Below are 26,895 nucleotides of genomic sequence, written 5' to 3' on the forward strand. Positions count from 1 at the left end.
AATGAATGATCACCCGTTTACATCTGCTTCCATCAACATCCGTTTTTTTAAAAGGATCAAATTCCTATTTTTCTTCAGTTAAAAAAACAGATCAGATGAAAAAACAGATGTAAAATGGACAAACGGTCCATTTTTGTATGAAAAAATGGCTCCGGGACTCAATTGGTTAAGGACTCTAGCTGGAGAACGTAAAAGAGGGATAACGAACTGGTATAAACTTCACCCCTTTTTTCTTTGAAAAAACGTGACTGAACGGATGAAATGAACGATCCGCATGCGTGAAAGGGGCCTACGTTTCCGAGCATGCATGGTCTTGGTCTTCTGATTTTTTTTCAGACAAATACTGTCCTGGTTAAAACGAAAATCTTCAGCTTTGGTATTATACAAGAAAAAGTTTTGTGTTTGTCCCTTCAGGATGGTTTCGCATAAAACGGTCATGATCCACTCTCGAAAGCTGTGTACTAACAATCAAATTATTGTATGATCACTTCGAAAAGTGCTATTTTTTTGTCCGATTTTCTGGTCGTGTGTACTAGACTTTATTCTACAAGTTCTAAAACATATGTATAAAGTCAGCACGTGGACTGAGCTCCTGCAATACCCTACATTAGTGTTTAGTTATAGGTGGCATGAAATAAGTTGGAAAAAAATTGCAAGCTGCAAAGTGTTAAGATGTATTAAAATTCATGTTGGATATACATTTGGTAACTGTAGTTATTCTGAAATACCTTAGCTGAAATACATTGTATGTAAATCTTTCACTGTATCTACTAATTATTTTCCTAAGACAAAATATTTCAAAAGGAGTTTCTCTGGTCAAAAAATAAATCAATTTTACAAAATGTGCCATTAGGATATCTATTCACAAACACTTGGGCACAATGGGTGACTGGGTATAGCCCACAAACCTGCAAATATGATATGGTGGTCTTCAGTGGCAGAATGGCAGTTGACTACGTTTAGCCAAGTCTCCAACCAATATTAAATGAGGGGGTACAAAGAAGGGGCTTCTCTAGCTATTAAAGTGTCTTGTCTGCTTTTAGGCTATACATTTAAAGCGGAACGATTTAACAGTTTCAAAGAACAAACAGTTACATTTCCACACGTGCCGGGAATGGGACTGTCACATTGGTAGTGCTCTCAACCAAACTGTCAAACCATCCACTGGCTGGTGTCATAACTGATCACATGTGCAGCATCATGGCAGCTGAAAATTAAATAGAGGCCAAGGTGATGGCTTCCTTGGCTAAAAAACGGAAGGAGGGTTTACTTCCACTTTAAATATTTAACATGGGGAACAGATTCACTTTAATTCTGATGGTTTGTTACTTTTAGCAAAGTTTAATGCTATGTGCCATTAGGTGCACCTACCTGAACAAACTAGATGAATCACAGCCCAAAAATAACCGTCTCTATCAAACTGTAAAGAAAACAAAGATAATACAGTGTATAAAGAATATTTAAGAGAGCTTCTAATCTTTTAAAAGCTAAATTCCAGACAAACCCATAAATAAAAAGCTGAAATACATATGGATTACAATTGATAAGCAACACCCTGGCATTTAGTGCGCTTAACCCTTTCAGTCCGCCCTTGTCAACTTTCTTTTGTGAAAAAAAAAAAAAAAAGGAGTGTCAGACAGTCATCTTAGGAGTCTATAATTATTTCATGTTGATAAAATTAGGTTCAACAGGAAGATGAAATATTGCTAACATGCTTTAAGGACCAAACACACCCCCCCCCCCCTTCATCAGGGCTCAAAGAAAAAAAATAGGACTCCATCTATAAAATAATTCTGCAAAGTGTCCTATACAAGAATATTTTTATTACGATTAGAATATATGTATTGTTACGTAGGACAAAACACGCATCCATTATGGATATGATTTATGCTAGAGGCTCAGTCATCAAGCCCAACAAATGCTCCCTGCCTGACGGCAAAGTTCCAGTTCAGCTCCTCACATCCACCTTTTCTTGTACTCTCACTTGGTGTTGCCTCACTTTTCTGTACGTACGTTAGTTGATGTACATGTTATTTTTCCTTATACTTTGAGCATAAATAAATTACTGGCACGATTATAACAATTTTAGGTCAATAATTTGCAGTACTTACAATGCTCTTATTAGTGGAAATCTGCAAGGTATTGTTTAAGCTAATATTTAAACAGAAAAATTACAGCAAGGTAATTTGCCTGATGGGCTGGGATAATTACCACTGCACACAGCTCACTAAGCAAACCCGCTGCCTTCCATTCTGATAGACACTTTAGATACAAAGCCGTTTAAAGTAAAGTATGCTATTAACTAAATAAAAAATTACACTATTATGATGCTTTTTAGCAACCTACTGCCTGCTTTGTGCAAATTCAGTCCTGTGATAAACCCATTGCTCTGCACAAACATCGAACAAAATGACCCACATACAATGGCTCCAGGATACAGCATGTGAAGCTGTGAATTGTTCCATTTACTGAAGGCGTATTGACCACACAGTTTAAAACAGGGCAGCTGACGAGATTTTAGACACGGTACAATAATATTACAGTTCAGCTACAACCCAATTCCAAAAAAGTTGGGACACTGTACAAATTGTGAGTAAAAAAGGAATGGACTAATTTACAAACCTCATAAACATATTTCATTCACAATATAATATATATATATTAACATATCAAATGTTGAAAGTGAGACATATTGAAATGTCAAGCCAAATATTGGCTCATTTTGGATTTCATGAGAGCTACACATTCCAAAAAAGTTGGGACAGGTAGCAATAAGAGGCCGGAAAAGTTATATGTGCATATAAGGAACAGCTGGAGGACCAATTTGCAACTTATTAGGTCAATTGGCAACATGATTGGGTATAAAAAGAGCCTCTTAGAGTGGCAGTGTCTCTCAGTAGTCAAGATGGGCAGAGGATCACCAATTCCACCAATGCTGCAGAAAAAATAGTGGACAATATCAGAAAGGAGTTTCTCTGAGAAAAATTGCAAAGAGTTTGAAGTGATCATCATCTACAGTGCATAAGATCATCCAAAGATTCAGAGAATCTGGAACAATCTCTGTGCTCCAGGGTCAAGGCCGGAAAACCATACTGGATGCCGTGATCTTCAGGCCCTTAGTGGCACTGGGTTACATACAGGAATGCTACTGTAATGGAAATCACAACATGGGCTCAGGAATACTTCAAGAAAACATTGTCAGTGAACACAATCCACCATGCCATTCGCTGTTGCCGGCTAGAACTCTATAGAGCCAAAAAAGAAGCCATATCTAAACATGATCCAGAAGCGCAGGCATTTTCTCTGGTCCAAGGCTCATTTAAAATGGACTGTGGCTAAGTGGAAAACTGTTCTGTGGTCAGATGAATCAAAATTTGAAGATAACTGGGACGCCATGTCATCCGGACTAAAGAGGACAAGGACAATCCAAGTCGTTATCAGAGCTCAGTTCAATAGCCTGCATCTCTGATGGTATGGGGTTGCATGAGTGAGTGTGGCATGGGCAGCTTACACATCTGTAAAGGCACCATCAATGCTGAAAGGTATACCCAAGTTCTAGAACAACATACGCTCCCATCCAGGTCAGAGGAGAATGGGCAGACTGGTCAAAGAAGATATAAAGGCAACAGTAACTCATATAACCACGTGGTGCAACCAAGGTAAGCAGAATACCATCTTTAAATGCACAACACATCGAACCTTGGAGCAGATGGGCTACAGCAGCAGAAGACCACACTGGGAGCCACTCCCGTCAGCTAAGAACAGGAAACTGAGGCTACAATTTGCATAGGCTCACCAAAATTGGACATTCAGATGGTAGGGTCAAAATTTGGCATAAACATGAAAGGATGGATCCATCCTGCCTCGTATCAACCATTCAGGCTGGTAGTGTAATGGTGTGGGGGGATATTTTCCTAGCACACTTTGGGCCCCTTAGTACCAATTCAGCATCGTTTAAATGCCACGGCCTACCTGAGAATTGTTGCTAGCCATGTCCTTCCCTTAAGGACTACAGTGTACCCATCTTCTGATGGCTCCTTCCAGCAGGATAATGCATGTCACAAAGCTCAAGCTGTTTTTTTGAACATGACAAATTCACTGTACTTCAATGACCTCCACAGTCACCAGATCTCAATCCTTCACAGCACCTTTGGGATGCCGTGGAAAAGGAGATTCGCATCATGGATTTGGAGCCAACAAATCTGCAGCAACTGCAGGAGGCTATCATGTCAAAATGGACCAAAATTTCTTAGAAATGTTTCCAACACCTTGTTGAATCTAATCCATGAAGAATTAAGGCAGTTCTGAAGGCAAAAGGGGGGTCCAACCCGGTACTAGCAAGGTGTACCTAATAAAGTGGCCGGTGAGTGCTCATGTGTGTGTGTAGAAAATCAACCATATTGGAGAAGAAAAAGAAAACAACTCAAAGCTGCGCCTGCTGGCCCATGGGAGATGCCCAGATCACATGGGATAGTGGGAAAGCGTGATATTTTATAGAAGCATCACATGTACAAGCATCACAGCCGCATTGGTAGTAAAAAAAAGCCAATGGATATGGGCCAAATAATTCTGCCAAACCCAACATGACAACCTGCACTAAAAAAAGTTCCCCCATCTTACCCACGTGTCATCCCAGATGCAGCTTGGTTATTTATTTATTTTTTGGGTAGAACGGGCAAAGGTTAGATTGGTTTCCCAAGCTCCATTAGAGCTTCCTTCTCTGTGGACGGACAACCTTTCACCAGTCAGGAAGTGAAGGACAATTTGCAACAGGGAAACAGATGGCAATACAAAGTTGACAAAGTTTCTAGCATCCCCCTATCCTAAAAAAATTTACTTTTGTCTGTGTTGATGATGGAAGAGATTTCCCCTCACTTCCTATCCTCTAGGGACAACTTTACCTGTCAGGAAGTGAAGGAATCTTTCCAAAGCAAACCCCCAAATACAGTGAAAATCGATTTACACGGGAGATCTAATTCTTTCCAGCACTATATACAGTATCCAAAGGAGGACCACTATATGGGCTACGTAGGCGATAGAAGACTGGTGATAGAATTATCATCCAATATCCGTGTCTTTTTGTAATAACTCTACCATATATTGTAAAAAGGCTTCCTTTTTAAAAGGTATTGAACCTTACTAAAATTGGAACAGTGGTTAATATATGGATAAGACAGGGCCCTGCTAGAACATTTTTTTTAGAAACCTAAGAACTAAAGGTTTGAGTTTTCCTACATTTTTATGGTTTACTGCTGTTTTACCGACAAATGTATTTATTTTATTTATACGTAGTTTAGAACTCACAGATGTATCGTATATTAGTCAGCTATTTTTTGCAGAGATGTGAGCACATATATCTGCTTGTCGCTGCACTTCGCCATTGCGGCATTATAAGTGATGCCTATACACATTACTTGATTAAAGTTTCTCGGCTACGGTAAATAAAATACAGATGGCTCACTCTGAAATATGATTTGTGGGCTCCAGTAAAAAAGAAAAAAAAACTGATCCCTGCACACTGAACCCATTTAGTACAGTGGAAAATATACAATCTCCGTCTCAGGGATCTTTGTGGAAAGTTAATCTGTAGAAGCACAAGGTGCATTAAGACAGCCATCTGCCAGCACAACGAAGGTAAGAACATAGGGGTTGGGAAAGGTAAAAAAAAAAAAAGCAAGGAGATAACCATTTTAGTGACCACAGAAATGAGACTCTTTACAGGAACAGCCTGAAAACCAACGAGGGACAACTTAACATAATGAAGTCGCTTTTATACAAGATCAATACACATTTCCCAGTTTAATCTTCCAGAATGCACCCAAGTACAATGTTGCAGCTGATTAGGTGGCAAAAGTTGATAATACGTACTAGATAACAACTAAGTAATAACATCATTAAAGTTATGTTTATATTGTTTGCTTCCAGGACATTATTTTTTTGCTTAAAGCCAAGAAATTTTTATTAGGGATACAATAACTTTCATGTGTGTGTGTCTTAAAGTGTAACTTAAAGTTTGGATAGAGTGTAGAGGGATAAGAACACCTGGCAGTTTGTATTGTTGTCTATGCCCTCATTTGGGAGATTCACCCTCTCTATTTGTCCTGTTTACCATCATCATCGAAAGGGAAAGTTACATTGATTTGTAAAGGAAATTTTTTTTATTAAAAAAAACAAACATGTCATACTTACTTGCTCTGTGTAAGGGTTTTGCACAGAGCAGCCCAAATCCTCCGGTTCTCGGGTCCCCCCTTTCCTGAGTTCCCCCATAGAAAGCCCCCTGCTGTGGGGGCACTCGTGAGTGCTCGCTCCCGAGCCAGCTCTCTGCATCCATACGACACAGAGAGCACGGTGCAGCCCCGCTGTGATTGACAGCAGCGGGAGCCAATGCATTCCAGCCAGTCAGGAGGGAAGAGACCCGGGAGAGCCTCAGATCTCGTGCACATGGTTGGATTTAAATTGGGCTTAGGCAAGTATTGTGGGGGGGGTAACTGCACACTGAAAGAGGAAGTAAACTGCAGGGTTATATACGTCATCAGCTGGATATAGTAAAAAATACTGATTTTAACTTGTAAGCAACAAGTGTCAGAAAAAGGTTTGTCCTTAAGAGGTTAAACTACCCCAACTTACAGACAGGACGTTCATTCCTTTGATCTAAAGGAGTGAAATGATACATTGTAAAACATTGTGCTTATAGTTATCTAGCAGCCTTAACAATGTTGATAAACATTTCCCCGGAGGCTCTTTTTTTTTTTTGACAGCTCTGTAAGAATCGAGGAAATGCTGTTTTAGGATTGAGAGGGGGGGGGGGAATCGAGATTGCGATTTTTAAATGATTAATCGTGCAGCTCTAATACAAATGTTATAAATTTAGTTGCAATTCAGTGAATAAAATAAGTATTTGATCCCCAAGCAAAACATGACTTTGTACTTGGAGGAGAAACCCTTGTTGGCAAGCACAGAGGCAAAACATTTCTTGTAGTTGGTTACCAGGTTTGTACACCTCTTAGGAGAGATTTTGGTCCACTCTTCTTTACAGATCTTCTCTAAATCCTTAAGGTTTCTTGGCTGTGGCTTGGAGACTCGAAGTTTCAGCTCCCTCTACACATTTATTAAAGGATTAAGGTCTGGAGACTGGCTAGGCCACTCCATGACCTGAATGTGCTTCTTCTTGAGCCACTACTTTGTTGCCTTAGCGGTATGTTTTGAGTCATTGTCGTGCTGGAAGACCCATCCACGACCCATTTTTAGTGTTCTGGCTGAGGGAAAAAGTTTCTTATCCAAGATTTACAATACAAGGCCTCCTCAATTGGCCCGTACAGTTGGCCTGTATCTTTACCAGAGAAACAGCCCGAATGCATAATATTTCCAACTCCAGGCATCACTGTAGGGATGGCGGAAGTTTTTCTTCCTCCTAACACAGCAAGTCGATTTAATGCCAGAGCACAATTTTGGTCTCCTCTACCAATCCTTTTATGAATCATTTACATGTTTATTGGCAAACTTCAGACAGGCCATTACATGTGCCTTCTTGAGGAGAGGGACCTTGTGGGCACTGGAAGATTTCAATCCATGGCGGCATATTGTGTTACTAATGGTTTGTTTGGAGACTGTGGTCCCAACCGCCAAGGCTTATTCACAAGCGCCTCACGTGTATTTCTGGGCTGATCCCTCACTTTTCTCATGATCATCCTTACCCCATGGGGCAAAACCCTGCATGGAGCTCCAGACCGAGGGCAATTGATGGTTATTTTGTATTTCTTCCATTTGCGAATAATCGCCCCAACAGTTGTCTCCTTATCAAGCTTTCTGCTGATGGTCTTGTAGCCCTTTCCAGTCTTGTGCAGGTCTACAATCTTGTCTCTGAGGTCCTTTGACAGCTCTTTGGTTTTTTCCCATGATGGTGTGTTGGAAAGGAAGAAAGATTCTGTGGACAGGTGTCTTTCATACACATAACGAGTTGTCCTTAGGAACACCTTCTAAAGCTGGATACACACTATAAAATTTTTGTTGTTAGATTTACTTTAGATTTACCTTCAACTATGCAGTGCAAGGGCCTGCCTGATCGCATACAAATTGAAAGGGTTTAGATCTGACCTCATATTACATGGTTTGGGTTAATCTAAAGGAAAAAAAAATCTAAAAGACAATTGTATAGTGTGTATGGCCCATTAAATTGACAGGACTAATCTGTGTACCACATGAGCCCATACTGTAGCCAGTCTATGGGAGCCAGAATTATTGTTGGTTGGTAGGGGATCAAATACTTATTTTACTCACTGAACTGTCACTCAATGTATAACATTTGTATCATGTCTATATTATTTAAAAAACACATATGATAAAAAAAAATAAATAAATAAATAAAAAAAAAAAATAGACTCTTCATTTCTTTGTAAGTGGGCAAACTTACAAAATCTGCAAGAGATCAAACAATTATTTTCCCCACTGTGTGTGTGTGTGTAATTTTTTTTTTTCTTATCTATTTTTTTTATTTAAACACTCCGACTTTCTCTTGGTTTAACTTTTTTTTTTCCATTCAAAATGTACACTTTTGCAAAAGAAAAAAAGAGACAATTATAAGCTTATAGAAAAAAAGTAGCTACAGCTAAAAAGGAAAAAAAAAAAAAACATACCTGAGAGTCATGTAATGGAAGACACCCCGCTGAGATCAGTAAAAGTATTACACTGAAAAATGAAATTTAATCTGTAACAACATAAACTTGAAAAGCAAGGCTGAAATAGTAGAGTTTTTGTATACTTAACTGCAGATCTGATTCTTGAATATCTATCTACAAGAACAAGGAGTATATGTGCTTCAGCAGGATTCAAGCTACTGTAAAATTCTCACTCTGCAAAGTCTTTCAATGTCTTCTGCTTAAAGCGGAGTGCCACCCAAAAGTGAAACTTCCGCTCAAGCCCCCCCCCCCTCCAGTGCCACATTTGGCACCTTTCAGGGAGGATACCCTTCCCCACTTCCGGGATACGGCGCCGTCGCTCGGAAGTTCAGCCCCCTCCTCACTCCTCTGCGGCCGAGCCAATCTCCCTCCTCTGCCGCCGAGCCACTAGGATTGCGCATGCGCAAAAGGACCCGCCTGTAAAGCCGGAAGGCTTATCTGCCGGATTTTCGCTGCCGACATCGCTGGACTCCAGGACAGGTAAGTGTCCGAATAAAAAACATAACAGTATGTGTAGCTGCTGACTTTTAATTTTTGGAGGGGGAGGCGGAACTACGCTTTAAAGCAGACAAAGAATATTTGTCTAGCAGTTCTGAACATTACTCTGAGGGCAAGAGCACTTACCCTAAATGACAACCTGATCCAGCAGAAGCGCCACACAAAAGGAAACACCAGGAGTTCCTAAGCTGAAGTTTCTGATGAAAGAGGTGTGCTAACTATAACTTTTACTTAGGTTGAAGTTTTAAGTAGATGATTTTAGTTTTACATGATGTGAACAATTTATTAATAACCCCAGATCAGATCTTCGACTTTATAAAGTATGTATTAAAACCCAACTCTGGGCAGGTAAAAGGTATCCCCTGCTGTGCCTGTACTGCATGAGTGAACTGCTGGTTTTGATCCAGGGGGCCCCAAACTACGGCCTGGGGGCCAAATAAAGCCTGCTGAAACATTTTATCCGGCCCTCTAATGTAAGGGGGGGGGGGGCGACTTTGATGGGGACCCAGATGTAAGAGAGGATTCTGACGGGGTCAGGTTGCTTTCTGTTTCTTTAAGGTTGCATTCACATGTCAGCGTATGATCGCGGGCAGAACCGCCGCGGTTCCGCCCGCGATTCGGAGATTTATTGCAAATCGCGGGACGCCTAGCGTTGCCCGTTGATTTGCAATAGCCCCCCAAACGCCGAGCGATGTTGCCGCGATTTACGCCCGCCGAATCGCGGCAACATCGCGCAAACAAAATCGCGGGACGCAATACGCTCCAAAGAAGCTCTTGTACTTTTTTGGAGCGTATTGCGTCCCGCGATTTTGTTTGCGCGATGTTGCCGAGATTCGGCGGGCGTAAATCGCGGCAACATCGCTCGGCGTTTGGGGGGCTATTGCAAATCAACGGTCAACGCTAGGCGTCCCGCGATTTGCAATAAATCTCTGAATCGCAGGCGGAACCGCGGCGGTTCTGCCCGCGATCATACGCTGACATGTGAATGCAGCCTAAATCATATCATGCTTTAAATCATATCATGCTTATTAAAAAAAACGCAGTCTCATCCGTGATAAATAGAGCTATAGAAAGAAGGGGTACTGGCAGCTTCACCTGAGCCCAATCTAGATCCAGCGCTGTGCACATGACTAGCGGCTCTCCTGGGTCTCTCCCTACTCATCGGCTGAGATGCAGCAGCAGGAGCCATTGGCTCCCGTTCCTGTCAATCAGAGCCAGTGAGGAGGGAGTGGGGGTGGGCTGAGTGGCGGTTTCTGTGTCTTATGGACAGGGAAAGCAGGGCTCAGCAGTGAGCACGCATGAGTGCTCCCAGAGGAGGCAGCTTTCTACAGGGGCACTCAGGAGGAGGGAGGGGCCAGGAGCGCCAGCGGAGAACCCGCGAAGTGGAGGATCAGGGCTGCTTTGTGCAAAACTGCAGCGGAGAACAGGTAAGTAAAACAGATTTGTTTTTTTAAATGTTACATTTACAAACATTTTAAAATCTTTTAAAATCCTCAAATGTAAACATATAATGCAGCAGCATTTGTCCTTTTTGTTGTGGGCCCCCCCCCCCGTGGGTTCAACACCCCCCCCCCCCACAAGCCTGTCGTTGATTTGCATTCCACCTGTCACAATGATCTCTCCTCTCTTTAAATTTTCGGTTTTTATGTGGCTACAATGCCTTGCAGGGTCCCATAGAGCAGTGGTCCTCAACCCTGGTCCTCAGGGCCCACTAACAGGCCAGGTTTGCAAGATAACTGAAATACATCAGGTGATATAATTTGCTGCTCAGTGATTGCAGTACTCTAGTCTGCATCTCCCCAAGGTAATACTTAAAATCTGGCCTGTTAGAGGGCCCTGAGGACCGGAGTTGAGGGCCACTGCCATAGAGCCTTGCTAGAGCCACCCTTGCATGTACGCTTTTAGCAAGGACCACAGCCGAATATCACTATGCTGCGTTTCATGTACATCAAGAACTGTCTTTTGTAAAGGTGGGGAAAATGTAAATAATGTTTTGTATTCATTCAGCCTGTCTGAATTGTACAGCATAGAGAGCACCGTATCTGCAGACCATGGTGGAGAAAAAGGAATGCAGAAAGCAGCCCCTGGACAAGTTTAGCCAAGCCCTGCTCCACACCTGTCCCATAGGACTTCAGCCAGTCAGCTATGGAGGGGAGAATACAAACCTCGCAGGATCCCTGATGCGTTCTTTGTTCTCAGTCCTGGTCTGCACATATGTGTACAGTCATCAGACAAAGTACAGCTATCCTTTCAAATACAAAAAGACAACAACTGACAATTAAAGGACATTTTGTTTCTTACCTGCAGGCTCTTATATAGGAGCTTTGCTACAAATAAAAAGATGAACATGGTTTATTATAAAAGTAACAGACAAGTTTGCCATATAACAAACCAATCATACAAATCCAAACGCAATCAAAGAGTAGATTACAGAACAGCAGATATGCAAACTCTAAATGGAGCTTTTAAGCACTGTATAAACCTGAAGGATTGAGCTGTCAACAGTACAGCAATAATTTGTACTACGTAATGAACAAGTATAACAGGATGTTAGGGACTTTATTTGAATTTGAATAGCTATGGCAATTTATCGGTCAGTTTGCTCTACAAAACTTCGCCTGGACATATTCTTTAAATATACATGTTAAATAGCTCCCGAATTAAAGTAGTTTTAAACTCAAAGCCAAAAACATAAAATACTACTAATATACTATACTTATTTTTCTTAGGCTTTTTCCCCTCTATTTTCACCTGGTAATCTGGGCAGTAACACACCTGTATTACAGTGCAATCCACTTTGGATGAAGGAGCACAGGGGACACCTTTGGACAGCAGAATTGTTAGGCCCTTTTCACACGGGCGATCCGATCCGATCTGCCTGTCAGTTTTTCAGGCAGACCTGATCGGATGCTCCATGCATCCCCATGGGGCAGCGGATGTCAGCAGAGACATCTCCGCTGACACCCACTGCTCTCCAATCCGATCCTGTCCGTGAAATCCGGACGGATGGAAACCCTATTTTCCATCCGTCTGGAGGATCAGATCAGATGAGAACGGACAGCCGGTCCGTTCACATCCAATCTCCCCATAGAGGACAGCGGGGAATCTGAAAGCTCCGTCTCTGCACACAGAGTGGAGACGGAGCTGTCATCCGCCTGCTCAGCGGATCGATCCCCCGCTGAGCAGAACAGACTCCGTCGGGCATTGCGCCCGTGTGAAAGAGGCCTTAGTCTGGAGGTGGGGAGTGTTAAATGGGCCGAAACTACTAGTCGATTAATCAACAACTAATCAATTATGAAAATAGTTGTCAACTATTTTCATAATCAATTAGTTGTTCAGCCGATTAAGTTGGCTTGCATACAGAATTAATTATTTGTTTACATATTTGAAGATACAATGCAGCACACATACAGCTCAGTACACCGTCCATAGATGTCAGTAAGTGCCTTAGAACTTGTGAATGTGAGAGGAGCAATGCTTCATGGGACATGTAGTCCTGGGCAGGAAGTGAGTGGTTTAAAGGCAGAAGTTTTTTACCTTGCTATTGGGGCACTCTGAAGGCAGGAGCAGCCAGAAGCGTCAGAGGGGGACCCCAGAAGAGGAGAATCTGGACTGCTCTGTGCAAAACCATTACACAGAGCAGGCAAGTATAACATGTTTGTCGTTTGTTTTCTATTCTTCACTTTTGAATCTTTCCGTCACTGTGGTCGAAAACGAACCTTGATTCCCCCACTAACGATTTGAAAATCAAACAAATGTTCTTAAAATAAGTTTTTTTTTTGATGGAAGACATTGTATTTGTATGGCCAGCATAAGTGACAGCAGCCACAGGTAGCTTTTATCAGGCCACTTGCCTATGACAAGGGAGTCTTTCATACATAATATATTACAGTTCTGTCTGAAAATCTGCAAAAAACAGGTTTTTGTTTTTTTTTTTTTAATTTGATCTCGGAGTCTGATGATATTTACCAGAATCAACCTCTAATAGTATATACAGTATATATCTTCTGTCTACTATTCTCAAAGTGGATTAGAAATTGCCTTTTTTTTTTTAAAAAACTTTACATATTAACTAAATTATACAACAAACTTTTTTTTTTTTAAAAGGTTATTATCCGATTAGTCGATTAATGAAAATAATAATCAGCCAACTAATCGATAATGAAAATAATCGTTAGTTGAAGCCCTAGTTAAATCTAATAGCAGATTTGGATGCACTAACACATTGAAGCCAAACTCCAGCTCATACTTTATAAGCAGTGAAAGCAACATTTTTTTCCCTTTTTATGATAAAAGTTTCTAAATAAAAAAAATAGAAAAATTAAAGCTCATCATTATAGGCACCCCTGCTAGTGAAAAATGGATTGTTTCATCTCTGTAACTGATGCATTCTGCAGGACAGCTTGTACTTTTATGAAACAGCCTTGCTGGCTGGATCACAAAATGCAAATGGAAGAAAGCAAGCCTAAGAAAATGAATGCAGCCATCACATGCCACAATATAATAGAGATTAATATATATATATATATATATATATATATATATATATATATATATATATATATAGTGCCTTGCAAAAGTATTCGGCCCCCTTGAACTTTGCGACCTTTTGCCACATTTCAGGCTTCAAACAAAGATAAAAAACTGTAATTTTTTGTGAAGAATCAACAACAAGTGGGACACAATCATGAAGTGGAACGAAATTTATTGGATATTTCAAACTTTGTTGACAAATAGAAAACTGAAAAATTGGGCGTGCAAAATTATTCAGCCCCTTTACTTTCCGTGCAGCAAACTCTCTCCAGAAGTTCAGTGAGGATCTCTGAATGATCCAATGTTGACCTAAATGACTAATGATGATAAATAGAATCCACCTCTGTGTAATCAGGTCTCCGTATAAATGCACCTGCACTGTGATAGTCTCAGAGGTCAGTTTAAAGCGCAGAGAGCATCATGAAGAACAAGGAACACACCAGGCAGGTCCGAGATACTGTTGTGGAGAAGTTTAAAGCTGGATTTGGATACAAAAAGATTTCCCAAGCTTTAAACATCCCAAGGAGCACTGTGCAAGCGATAATATTGAAATGGAAGGAGTATCAGACCACTGCAAATCTACGAAGACCTGGCCGTCCCTCTAAACTTTCAGCTCATACAAGGAGAAGACTGATCAGAGATGCAGTCAAGAGGCCCATGATCACTCTGGATGAACTGCAGAGATCTACAGCTGAGGTGGGAGACTCTGTCCATAGGACAACAATCAGTTGTATACTGCACAAATCTGGCCTTTATGGAAGAGTGGCAAGAAGAAAGCCATTTCTTAAAGATATCCATAAAAAGTGCAGTTTAAAGTTTGCCACAAGCCACCTGGGAGACACACCAAACATGTGGAAGAAGGTGCTCTGGTCAGATGAAACCAAAATCAAACTTTTTGGCAACAATGCAAAACGTTATGTTTGGCGTAAAAGCAACACAGCTCATCACCTTGAACACACCATCCCCACTGTCAAACATGGTGGTGGCAGCATCATGGTTTGGGCCTGCTTTTCTTCAGCAGGGACAGGGAAGATGGTTAAAATTGATGGGAAGTTGGATGGAGCCAAATACAGGACCATTCTGGAAGAAAACCTGATGGAGTCTGCAAAAGTCCTGAGACTGGGACGGAGATTTGTCTTCCAACAAGACAATGATCCAAAACATAAAGCAAAATCTACAATGGAATGGTTCACAAATAAACATATCCAGGTGTTAGAATTGCCAAGTCAAAGTCCAGACCTGAATCCAATCGAGAATTTGTGGAAAGAACTGAAAACTGCTGTTGACAAACGCTCTCCATCCAACCTCACTGAGCTTGAGCTGTTTTGCAAGGAGGAATGGGCAAAAATTTCAGTCTCTCCTTGTGCAAAACTGAGAGACATACCCCAAGTGACTTACAGCTGTAATCGCAGCAAAAGGTGGCGCTACAAAGTATTAACTTAAGGTGGCTGAATAATTTTGCACGCCCAATTTTTCAGTTTTTTATTTGTTAAAAAAGTTTGAAATATCCAATAAATTCTGTTCCACTTCATGATTGTGTCCCACTTGTTGATTCGTCACAAAAAATTACAGTTTTATATCTTTATGTTTGAAGCCTGAAATGTGGCAAAAGGTCAAAGTTCAAGGGGGCCAAATACTTTCGCAAGGCACTGTGTGTGTGTATATATATATATATATATATATATATATATATATAAATAAATAATAGAGATTTGCTTTTGGGTTTAATACTGCTTTAAATAAGGCTTCATTCGTGAGTTAATGCTCCTTCACTGTCCAGTCACAGGCTGAAGCAGATAGGTGGCCATGCTGTATGGCTCAACTGCGAGTGTTGAAAAGGGAGATCACTGACCTGACTGTGCTGTCAGCCAAGTGTTCTTGGATAACAAGCTTGTTTGAAAACCGTCACAAATCCTTTGTTCAGTTCATGCAATCCCTTCGAATGAACAGCTTTTTTTCTAAGCTGAGATCCCCATTAAGATATTTATAAATTGCTATCATGTCCCCCCTCAGACGTCTCTTCTCCAGGGAGAATAAATCGAGCGATTGCAGACGCTCTTCATAGTTAAGGTCCTCCAATCCCCTAATCAGTTTAGTTGCCCTTCTCTGGACTCTTTCCAGCTCCAAAACATCCCTCCTGAGGACTGGTGACCAGAACTGGACAGAATACTCCAGATGCGGTCGGACCAGAGTTTTATAAAGTGGAAGGATTATAGTTTTATCTCTGGAATACATCCCTTTCTTTATGCATGCTAATATTCTGCTGGCCTTGGCAGCTGCCGCTTGACATTGCATGCTGTTGCCTAATATATCATCAACTAAGACTCCCAGATCCTTCTCCATTTTTGATTCCCCCAAGGGTTCCCCTCCTACGTGTATTGTGTTTTTATGTTTTTAGTCCCAAGTGCAAAACCTTACACTTCTCCACGTTAAACCTCATTTGCCATGTCGTTGCCCACTCCGTTATTTTGTCCAGGTCATTCTGTAGGATATCTGCTTCATGCTGTGCAGTTATTGCCCTGGTAAATTTTGTGTCATCTGCAAAAACTGATATCGAACTACTGATCCCAACCTCAATGCTGTTTATGAATAAATTGAACAAGGTTGGTCCCAGGACTGAGCCCTGGGGCACCCCGCTTACTACCTTAGACCAGTCTGAGTATGCGCTGTTTATTACCACCCTTTGGACACGGCCTTTTAGCCAGTTCCGTATCCAGGAGCAAACCCTGCTGTCGATACCTGCAGACCTTATTTTATAAATTAAGCGCTTGTGGGGAACTGTATCAAACGCCTTAGCGAAATCCAAGTACACCACATCCACTGGTCTGCCCCTATCTAGCTCACAGCTCACCTCCTCGTAGAATGCTAAGAGATTGGTTTGACAAGAACGCCCATTTGTAAACCCGTGCTGATTACCGCTGATGATGTTGTCTTTAGCAAACTCTACGATATAGTCCCTTATCATCCCCTCCAGTAGTTTACATACTACTGATGTCAAACTGACAGGCCTATAATTTCCCGGGATATGCCTCTGCCCCTTTTTGAATATCGGAATCACGTTAGCATTCCGCCTCATGCTACCAGTAGTGACACTGCAGTGTCACTACTGGTAGCATGAGGCGATACCTGGACCCTATAGAGGTTGAACAGGCAGTCTAACTCCTCCAAGATGGCACATCAATACGTGCCATTGCCAGAAGGTTTGCCGTGTCCCCCAGCACAGTCTCAAGAGCATGGAGGAGATTCTAGGAGAAAGGCAGTTACTCTTGGAGAGCTGGACAGGGTCGTAGAATGTCTTTTACCCATCAGCAGGACCAAGATCTGCTCTTTTAAGCAAGGAGGAATGGGATGAACACTGCCAAAGCCCTACAAAATGACCTCCAGCAGGCCACTGGTGTGAATATCTCCGACCAAACAATCAGAAACAGACTTCATGAGGGAAGCCTGAGGCCCCGACATCCTCTAGTGGGCCCTGTGCTCACTGCCCGGCACCGTGGAAGTTGATTGGCATTTGCCATTGAACACCAGAATTGGCAGGTCCGCCACTGGCGTCCTGTGCATTTCACTCGGAGCACATGTGACAGACGTGAAAGAGTCTGGAGAAGCCGTGGAAAATGTTATGCTGCCTGTAACATTGTTCAGCATGACCGGTTTGGTGGTCAATCAGTGATGGTCTGGGGAGGCATATCCATGGAGGAACGCACAGACCTCTACAGGCTAGACAATGGAACCCCGACTGCCATTAGGTATCGGGATGAAATCCTTGGACCCATTGTCAGAGCCTACACTGGTGCAGTGGGTCCTGGGTTCCTCCTGGTGCACAACAATGCCGCCTCATGTGGTGAGAGTATACAGCCAGTTCCTGGAGGATAAAAGGAATTGATGCCATTGAATGGCCCCCACGCTCGCCTGATCTAAATGCAATAGAACACCTCTGGCGTGTTAGGTTTCGGTCCATCTAAAGCCTCCAGGTTGCACCTCAGTCTGTTCAGGAACTCAGTGATGCCCTGGTTCAGATCTGGGAGGAAATACCCCAGGAAACCACCTGTCGTCTCAATAGGAGCATGGCCTGGCGTGGTCAGGCATGCATGCAAGCACGTGGGGACCATACAAAACTACTGAGTACCATTTTGAAATGAAATTTCAGCAAAACGGAGTAGCCTGCTGCATCATTTTTCATATATATATATATATATATATATATATATATATATATATATATATATATATATATATATATATATATATACACACACACACACACACACACACACACACACATATATATATATATATATATATATAAATACTGTATATACACATATATATTATATATATGCACACGCACAATCAATAATATATATACATATATATATATATATATATATATATATATATATATATATATACACACACACACACACACACACACACACACATTTTTATATATATATATATATTATATATATAAAAATAGAAATATAACTATCACACACGCTTTGCCATTCTTTTTTAAACTGAATGTGTTATTTTACAAGATAAAGGGTTAACATATACTTGAACAATACATAGGAGGGGGAAGCTAGGTAGGATTTTTAAGTACGTAAAAAGATAAGCAGCAATTTTTCAATTTTAGGCTATAGGGTCACTAGTGCGTTGCTATGGTGACCTACTAAAATTGTGATGAATAAGGACTAAGAACTTCTGCTACCATCAAATCAAGCAATCAATTACTTGAATAATAGTGGAAAAACCAGAATAGTGAAGTGGCGCGCTGTTCTGTTTGAACTAATAATCAATGTGACATCAAAATTAAATTCTCTATAATAATATGACATACATTAAAAACTCAGTGAAAAACAGAATAGGAAGATAAAAGAATGTTCAGAAAAAAACTTGCATAAAAAATTAACCAACTAGAAAATAAAGCAAAAACCTTAAAAGTCATGTAAACATTCAAAAACAGTGAAAGATCATTATAAAAATCTTCCCCCAAACAAACTTAATAAAGAATTTGTAAGTCAACTGTGCAAAAGTGTTCCGCAGTACATATAAAAATAAAATAAAATTGAAATCTTCAGCGATTCCACTATGTCCAACCACCTTCTATCCACCTCTAGGTGCAATGCGCACTCACCTGAAACAAATTTGTAACTCGCACAATGTCTTCCCACAAGTCCTCCTCTATCCATAGTGATTTGGCTCCACAGATATATTTAAACAAAGAAAATAATTAATCGTGCACTACGTTTTTAAATTCATCCAATTTATTAAAAACAGCTTTAACAATTGCATTCACATTTAAAAACACTTGTACAGAACATACATAATATCCAGTATACCTTAAAAGACAAGAGCGGTTCCAGCTCACATGCACAGGACTTGTGGGAGACACGGATTCTTTATGAAGTTCATTTGGAGGAAATATTTTTATTCTCATTTTTCACTGTTTTTTAATGTTTACACGACTTAAGATTTTTGCTTTATTTTCTAGTTGGATAATTTGTTTTGCAAGTTTTTTCCTGTATATTCCTTCACATTCACCTTGTGTTTTTCCCAGAATTATGTATATCATATTAATACACAGAGTTTCATTTTGATGTCACATTATTAGTTCAAACAGTGCACCACTTCCCTATTTTAATTTTTAAAATTCGTTCAAGTTGAGCTATGAGAATAGGAACATCAACAGAGGTGGGTGTTATTCCAATTAGACTGCAAACATGGAAATACACTTTATTAGTGTCATTTTTGTTGCACCCCCTAAGAAAATAACACAGCACTCTGTGAAACTCACATTTAGGCCCCTTTCACACTTGTGCATCGTAAAAGTCGCACGATTTTGCCGCCATTTTGACTGGACTTGAAGCAATGCTGATGTCTATGGACCTCAAAACGCATCAAAGTTGGACCAAAGTAGTGCAGGGACTACTTTAAAGTTGTTGCAACTTGAAGTTGCACAGATATGAACGGTACTCAAAGGAAATCATGGAGTATGACTTGTCATGCGACTTTGCAGCCCCAAATCATAGTCGCACAAGTGTGAAAGGGGCCTTAATCTGCTGCATGAAGCGAGTCTGGAGAGCTGAATGTACAGATCAATACAACAGGGCATCAATGCTGAAAACCCAGTGAATTTGGGGAATTTATAGCACATGCATTACTGAAAAACTGGAGAGATGCGAATTACAGTCAGGTCCATAAATATTGGGACATCGACACAATTCTAATTTTTTTGGCTCTATACACCACCACAATGGATTTGAAATGAAAAACAAAATGTGCTTTAACTGCAGAATTTCAGCTTTAATTTGAGGGTATTTACATCCAAATCAGGTGAAAGGTGTAGAAATTGCAACAGTTTGTATATGTGCCTCCAACTTTTTAAGGGACCAAAAGTAATGGGACAGATTAACAATCATAAATCAAACTTTCACTTTTTAATACTTGGTTGCAAATCCTTTGCAGTCAATTACAGCCTGAAGTCTGGAACGCATAGACATCACCAGACGCTGGGTTTCATCCCTGGTGATGCTCTGCTTGTTCTTGGGGCATTTTCCCTTCAGTTTTGTCTTCAGCAAGTGAAATGCATGCTCAATCGGATTCAGGTCAGGTGATTGACTTGGCCATTGCATAACATTCCACTTCTTTCCCTTAAAAGACTCTTTGGTTGCTTTCGCAGTATGCTTCGGGTCATTGTCCATCTGCAATGTAAATCGCCGTCCAATGAGTTCTGAAGCATTTGCCTGAATATGAGCAGATAATATTGCCCGAAACACTTCAGAATTCATCCTGCTGCTTTTGTCAGCAGTCACATCATCAATAAATACAAGAGAATCAGTTCCATTGACAGCCATACATGCCCACGCCATTACACTACCACCACCATGCTTTACTGATGAGGTGGTATGCTTTGGATCATGAACAGTTCCTTTCCTTCTCCATACTCTTCTCTTCCCATCACTCTGGTACAAGTTGATCTTGGTCTCATCTGTCCATAGAATGTTGTTCCAGAACTGTGAAGGCTTTTTTAGATGTTGTTTGGCAAACTCTAATCTGGCCTTCCTGTTTTTGAGGTTCACAAATGGTTTACATCTTGTGGTCAACCCTCTGTATTCACTCTGGTGAAGCCTTCTCTTGATTGTTGACTTTGACACACATACACCTACCTCCTGGAGAGTGTTCTTGATCTCGCCAACTGTTGTGAAGGGTGTTTTCTTCACCAGGGAAAGAATTCTTCGGTCATCTACCACAGTTGTTTTCCGTGGTCTTCCAGGTTATTTGGTGCTGCTGAGCTCACCGTTGCGTTCTTTCTTTTTAAGGATGTTCCAAACAGTTGATTTGGCCACACCTAATGTTTTTGCTATCTCTCTGAGGGGTTTGTTTTGTTTTTTTTTCAGCCTAATAAAGGCTTGCTTCACTGATAGTGACAGCTCTTTGGATCTCATATTGAGAATTGACAGCAACAGATTCCAAATGCAAATAGCACACTTGAAATGAACTCTGGACCTTTTATCTGCTCCTTGTAAATGGGATAATGAGGGAATAACACACACCTGGCCATGGAACAGCTGAGCAGCCAATTGTCGCATTACATTTGGTCCCTTAAAAAGTGGGAGGCACATATACAAACATTTGTAATTCCTACACCTTTCACCTGATTTGGATATAAATACCCTCAAATTAAAGCTGAAAGTCTGCACTTAAAGCAATCTTGTTTGTTTCATTTCAAATCCATTGTGGTGGTGTATAGAGCCAAAAAGATTAGAATTGTTTCAATGTCCCAAGATTTATGGACCTGACTGTAGGGGTTATAACAGTGAGGGAGGAGGTAGATTGAGTGGGGGCAGTAAGAGAGGGGGTGGCCATGGGAAGGCAAAGTAATGAGGGCGCTAGGTTCCCAATTTACACTGGGGGCTCCTGGGTCTGTAGGAACAGCACAAGAAACTCCTACTAGGAGAAGAATGTGTATGTTGTGTTTGCTCCTGGCTACTGCAGACAGGTAGTTGAAGCATGTGCAGAATTAGAACTATAGATACCTTGTGGGAGAAAAAAAAATGAACCAATAATTAAAAGTGGTAAGGATTATTTAAGGATTGGCAAACTGCAATATATGACATATTTCTGGGGGTTCAATACCACTTTAAGGAATGTGAATGAAAGCTTCCAGGATATCCCACCTCTCTGAAGAACGCTCTCTGAACGCCATACGTCACAGCTTCGGCTGCATTGTGTAGAGTCAGAAACACAGGAATGGGCTGCAGAGAAGGACACACAGTTTAAATTATTAAGAATAGACCTAATACCAATGTGCATGTAACATGTTGCAATAATCAGTCAACCAACAGCTAATATTTCAGTTTTGGATAGACAATAGTCTCTGGGGTCTGTAAAGTCACAATCACACTAACCTGCAAAATAAAACACGTGCATGCTAGTGTGTTGCGCAGGGGCAGTGAGGAGCAGTGCAATGGGTTGTTACTTTTTAACTGTTTACTTTTTTTTTTTAATTTAAATAAATTTGTCATAACAAGACATTTCATTCAACTCTTTGCACTACGGTGTGTGGAAATGCGCTGTGTAAGGGTTGTTCATGGCACATCAGTTTATCTGTGTTGATCTGCATAGATCGATACAGGCTTAAAGGGGAAGTAAACCCTCCTCTGTAACTTTTACCTATAGGTAAGCCTAAAATAAGGCTTACCTATAGGTACTGTAAATATCTCCTAAACATGTACCGTTTAGGAGATATTTACCTTACATGCAGCCAGTGACATCACTGGCGCATGCGCTCTGAAGGAACAGTCGCTCGTGCCGCTCCTTCATAGCTCCGTGCCGTGACCGTCGGCTCCCGCGCGCGTGCGCGGGAGTGACGTCACTGCAGCTCCGGCCAATCAGATGGCCGGATGCCGCGATCCCGGAAGACGGGCAACTGGACATGTCGCCCATCATACAGGTAAGCGGACGGCACGGCGGGGGCTCTCGTTCTAAGGTAATTATTTCATAATGAGCTAGTATGCGATGCATACTAGCTCATTATGTGTTTCTCTTGCAGGTTGCAAAAAGAAAAAAAAATTTTTGGGGTTTACAACCTCTTTAATGCAAGATCACATAGAGAAAAATGAAAAAATTATTGTTTGTATGTGCCTTGTTTCCACCATAACGCTGCATTGCGATTTTTATGCAGTTCAACTCAGGGCATTTCAGCGGTTAATGAAATGTCAGTTTAAAGTTAAAAAAAAAAAAAAAAAAGGAAGGAAGGAGAAAGTGAAACAGTTATGCCTTATAACAAAGCATTGCACCACCTCTCACTGCCGCTACATATCGCACACACACATGCACGGTTTTTAGTGTGTTGCCATGTGCAAACCCTAAAAATGCAGACGATACATTTTACACAGCACACCACCTCCATTTTAGCTTTATGTTGTGAACAACTGTTTTTCGATTTGCACTTACATTGAGCCTGCGCTTATCTGCAGATCAATGCAGCTCAAATGATATGGTGTGAATGAGCCCTATTCAGCCAAATATCCAGCATACTGAACATTTCATCTTCATCACTGCGAGTGATCAGAAATCAAAGTGCACCGACAAATCTTTATTCTGTAGTGCCACTGTCTGCTTTACAGCCTCTGCAGTATTTAAAATCGGAACAGTGCTGAATTTCCAGGATAAGAAAACTCTTCTTCCTTGCATTACTTTTAATGTGAGAGTCTGCTGCTTCCAAGGCAGAAAAAATGATGAAACAAACTCCAAGTCTGCTGACTCACACATGAGGAGTGCGCTTATCAGACTCTGCCTCTCAGACACAATGTTGTTTTCACAGGAAAGCAAACAAGCCATTGAAAAAGTCAGGGATTCATTTATTATGAACTACGGAGAAAATAAATAAAAAAAAAAAAAAAAAAAATCACCTTACACCCAACTATCGCAAAAAGGCTCAGGAACAGAAGAAAAAAAATAAATAAATTACTTAAAAATATATATACTATATACACACACACACATCAAATTTGTTTGTAAGTCGGAACAGGTACATTTTTTTTTAAGTTTAGCTCCAGCCAAAATAATAATTTTTAAGTTTTTTTGGATAGCATAGGGAAGGGTTAACACCCCTGTACCATTTGTTTTGCTGTCTACCCCTGTTCAGAAGTTTTCACCTCGCTTTCTGTACCTATAAAACCGGATTTTGAAAATTTTGGGTTGTTGTGAAAACAAGGATTGGTGATAAAGTTTCAATGGAGACACCTTTTCCCATGAGAACTCTTACAGGAGTGAATTTCCCTTCCTAGGGGGAGATTTCTCCTCACTTTCTGTTGTCTCCCTCTGTTTGTAAGTAGGAGTCCTTTATAAGTCGGATGTTTGTAACCTACATACACACACTATATATATATATATATATATATATATATATATATATATATATATATATATACACACACACACACATATACACACATACATACATACAGTAAAACCTTGGATTGCGGGCATAATTCGTTCCGGAAACATGCTTGTAATCCAAAGCACTCTTATATCAAAGCGAATTTTCCAATAAGAAATAATGGAAACTCAGATGATCCGTTCCACAACTATTTATTCATCAGTCTTTCAGTTTATAGTCTATATACAAAAATTATAGGAATGTGATAGGTTGTGTCATCATAAAATGTCCATCCACAAATGGCGCCTCCACGAGGGGATTAGAAGCAAAATCCAGCAGGAGCTACAGAGTATAAAAGAGAAGAGAGGCGCCTCTAAGTGTAGCAGTATGGGGACATTTAATGAAGGTACAACATTTAGCAACTCACATGGTTAATGATTAAAGAGGCACATCTAAGTATGCAGGCATGCGGGGTAAAGCTGTCCACATAGACCATCTTCTGAACCACCGGCTCTCACCGATGTCAGTCTGCAATTGTGATTGGGAAGACTACCCTGCAGTAGAGTGATCTGAAAGCGAGACTTTGAATCGCTCGTTGAGCGCAGTGTGGAAGGGTGTGATGAAGATGGCAGTGTGGAGGATGGTCTATATGGAAAGCTTTACCCCAGATGCCTGCATTCTTAGATGTGCCTGTTTTAATCGTCAACTATGTGAGCTGCTACATATTGAACCTTCATTAAATGTAACAATATTGCTACACTTAAGAGGCGCCGCTCTTCTCTTTTATACCCAGTTGTGAGATGACGCTACTTGTATATCAAGACATCGCTTGTATATCAAGTCAAAAATTTTTTTAAAAATCTGCTTGTCTTGCAAAGCGCTCTCAAACCAAGGTTTTACTATATATATATATATATATATATATATATATATATATATATATATACATACATACATATATATATACACACATACACACACAGTAACTCACAAAAGTGAGTACACCCTTCACACATTTTTGTAAATATTTAATTTTATCTTTTCATGTGACAACACTGAAAGAATGACACTTTGCTACAATGTAAAGTATTGGGTGTTCAGCTTGTATAACAGTGTACATTTGCTGTCCCCTCAAAATAACCCAACACAGCCAATAATGTCTAAACCGCTGGCAACAAAAGTGAGTACACCCCTAAATTAAAATGTCCAAATTGGGCCCAAAGTGTCAATATTTTGTTTGACCACCATTATTTTCCAGCACTGCCTTAACCCTCTTGGGCATGGAGTTCACCAGAGCTTCACAGGTTGCCACTGGAGTCCTCTTCCACTCCTCCATGACATCACAGAGCTGGTGGATGTTAGAGACCTTGTACTCCACCACCTTCCGTTTGAGGATGCCCCACAGATGCTCAATAGGGTTTAGGTCTGGAGAAATGCTTGGCCAATCCATCAGCTTTACCCTCAGCTTCTTTAGCAAGGCAGTGGTTGTCTTTGAGGTGTGTTTGGGGTCGTTATATTGAAATAATGCCCTGCAGCCCAGTCTCCGAAAGGAGGGGGATCATGCTCTGCTTCAGTATGTCACAGTACATGTTGGCAGTTCCCTCAATGAACGGTAGCTCCCCAGTGTCAGCAGCACTCATGCAGCCCCAGACCATGACACTCCCACCACCATGCTTGACTGTAGGCAAGACACACTTGCCTTTGTACTCCTCACCTGGTTGCCGCCACACACGCTTGACACCATCCGAACCAAATACGTTTTTCTTGGTCTCATCAGACTACAGGACATGGTTCCAGTAATCCATGTCCTTAGTCTGCTTGTCTTCAGCAAACTGTTTGCGGGCTTTCTTTTGCATCATCTTTAGAAGAGACTTCCTTCTGGGATGACAGCCATGCAGACCAATTTGATGCAGTGTGCAGTGTATGGTCTGAGCACTGACAGGCTGACCCCACCCCTTCAACCTCTGCAGCAATGCTGGTGGCACTCATACATCTATTTCCCAAAGACAACCTCTGGATTTGACGCTGAGCACGTGCACTCAACTTCTTTGGTCGACCATGGCGAGGCCCGTTCTGAGTGAAACCTATCCTGTTAAACCACTGTATGGTCTTGGCCACAGTGCTGCAGCTCAGTTTCAGGGTCTTGGAAATCTTCTCATAGCCTTGGCCATCCTTATGTAGATCAACAATTCTTTTTTTCAGATCCTCAGAGTTCTTTGCCATGAAATGCCATGTTAAACTTCCAGTTACCAGTATGAGAGAGTGAGAGCGATAACACCAAACTTAACACACTTGCTGCTCATTCACACCTGGGACCTTGTAAAACGAACGAGTCACATGACAGCGGTGAGGGAAAATGGCTAATTGGGCCTAATTTGGACATTTTCAAATAGGGGTGTAGTCACTTTTGTTGCCAGCGGTTTAGACATTAATGGCTGTGTGTTTAGTTATTTTGAGGGGACAGCAAATGTACACTGTTATACAAGCTGTACACTCACTACTTTACATTGTAGCAAAGTGTAAGTTCTCCAGTGTTCTAGATATAATAAAATATTTACAAAAATCTGGAGGGTTGTACTTACTTTTGTGAGATACTGTGTATCGCGTTGCACAACACCACCTAAATATCTGAAAGTGTTAAACTACCTTAAGTGGGCACATGAGATACTGTGTATATATATATATATATATATATATATATATATATATATATATATATATATATATATATATATATATATATACATATATATACATACATATACACACACACTGTGTGTGTATATATATATTATATACACA

The 26,895-nt window shown here is 40.8% G+C and overlaps 1 protein-coding gene across 1 annotated transcript in view; it reads right to left on the reverse strand.

Moving 5' to 3' along the window:
* TMEM241 (transmembrane protein 241) overlaps positions 1-26,895 on the reverse strand; it is a 255,723-nt gene that overhangs the window by 169,351 nt on the left and 59,477 nt on the right. The window contains exons 5-8 of the mRNA XM_082258680.1: positions 21,887-21,964; positions 11,475-11,500; positions 8,634-8,685; positions 1,372-1,420 (exon numbers count right to left, since the gene is read on the reverse strand). Of these exons, the coding sequence (XP_082114806.1) occupies positions 1,372-1,420; positions 8,634-8,685; positions 11,475-11,500; positions 21,887-21,964 (205 nt within the window). The remainder of the gene's footprint in view (positions 1-1,371; positions 1,421-8,633; positions 8,686-11,474; positions 11,501-21,886; positions 21,965-26,895) is intronic.

Source organism: Pelophylax lessonae (assembly GCF_965119305.1).
Source record: "Pelophylax lessonae genome assembly, chromosome: 5".
Lineage (NCBI taxonomy): Eukaryota > Metazoa > Chordata > Amphibia > Anura > Ranidae > Pelophylax > Pelophylax lessonae.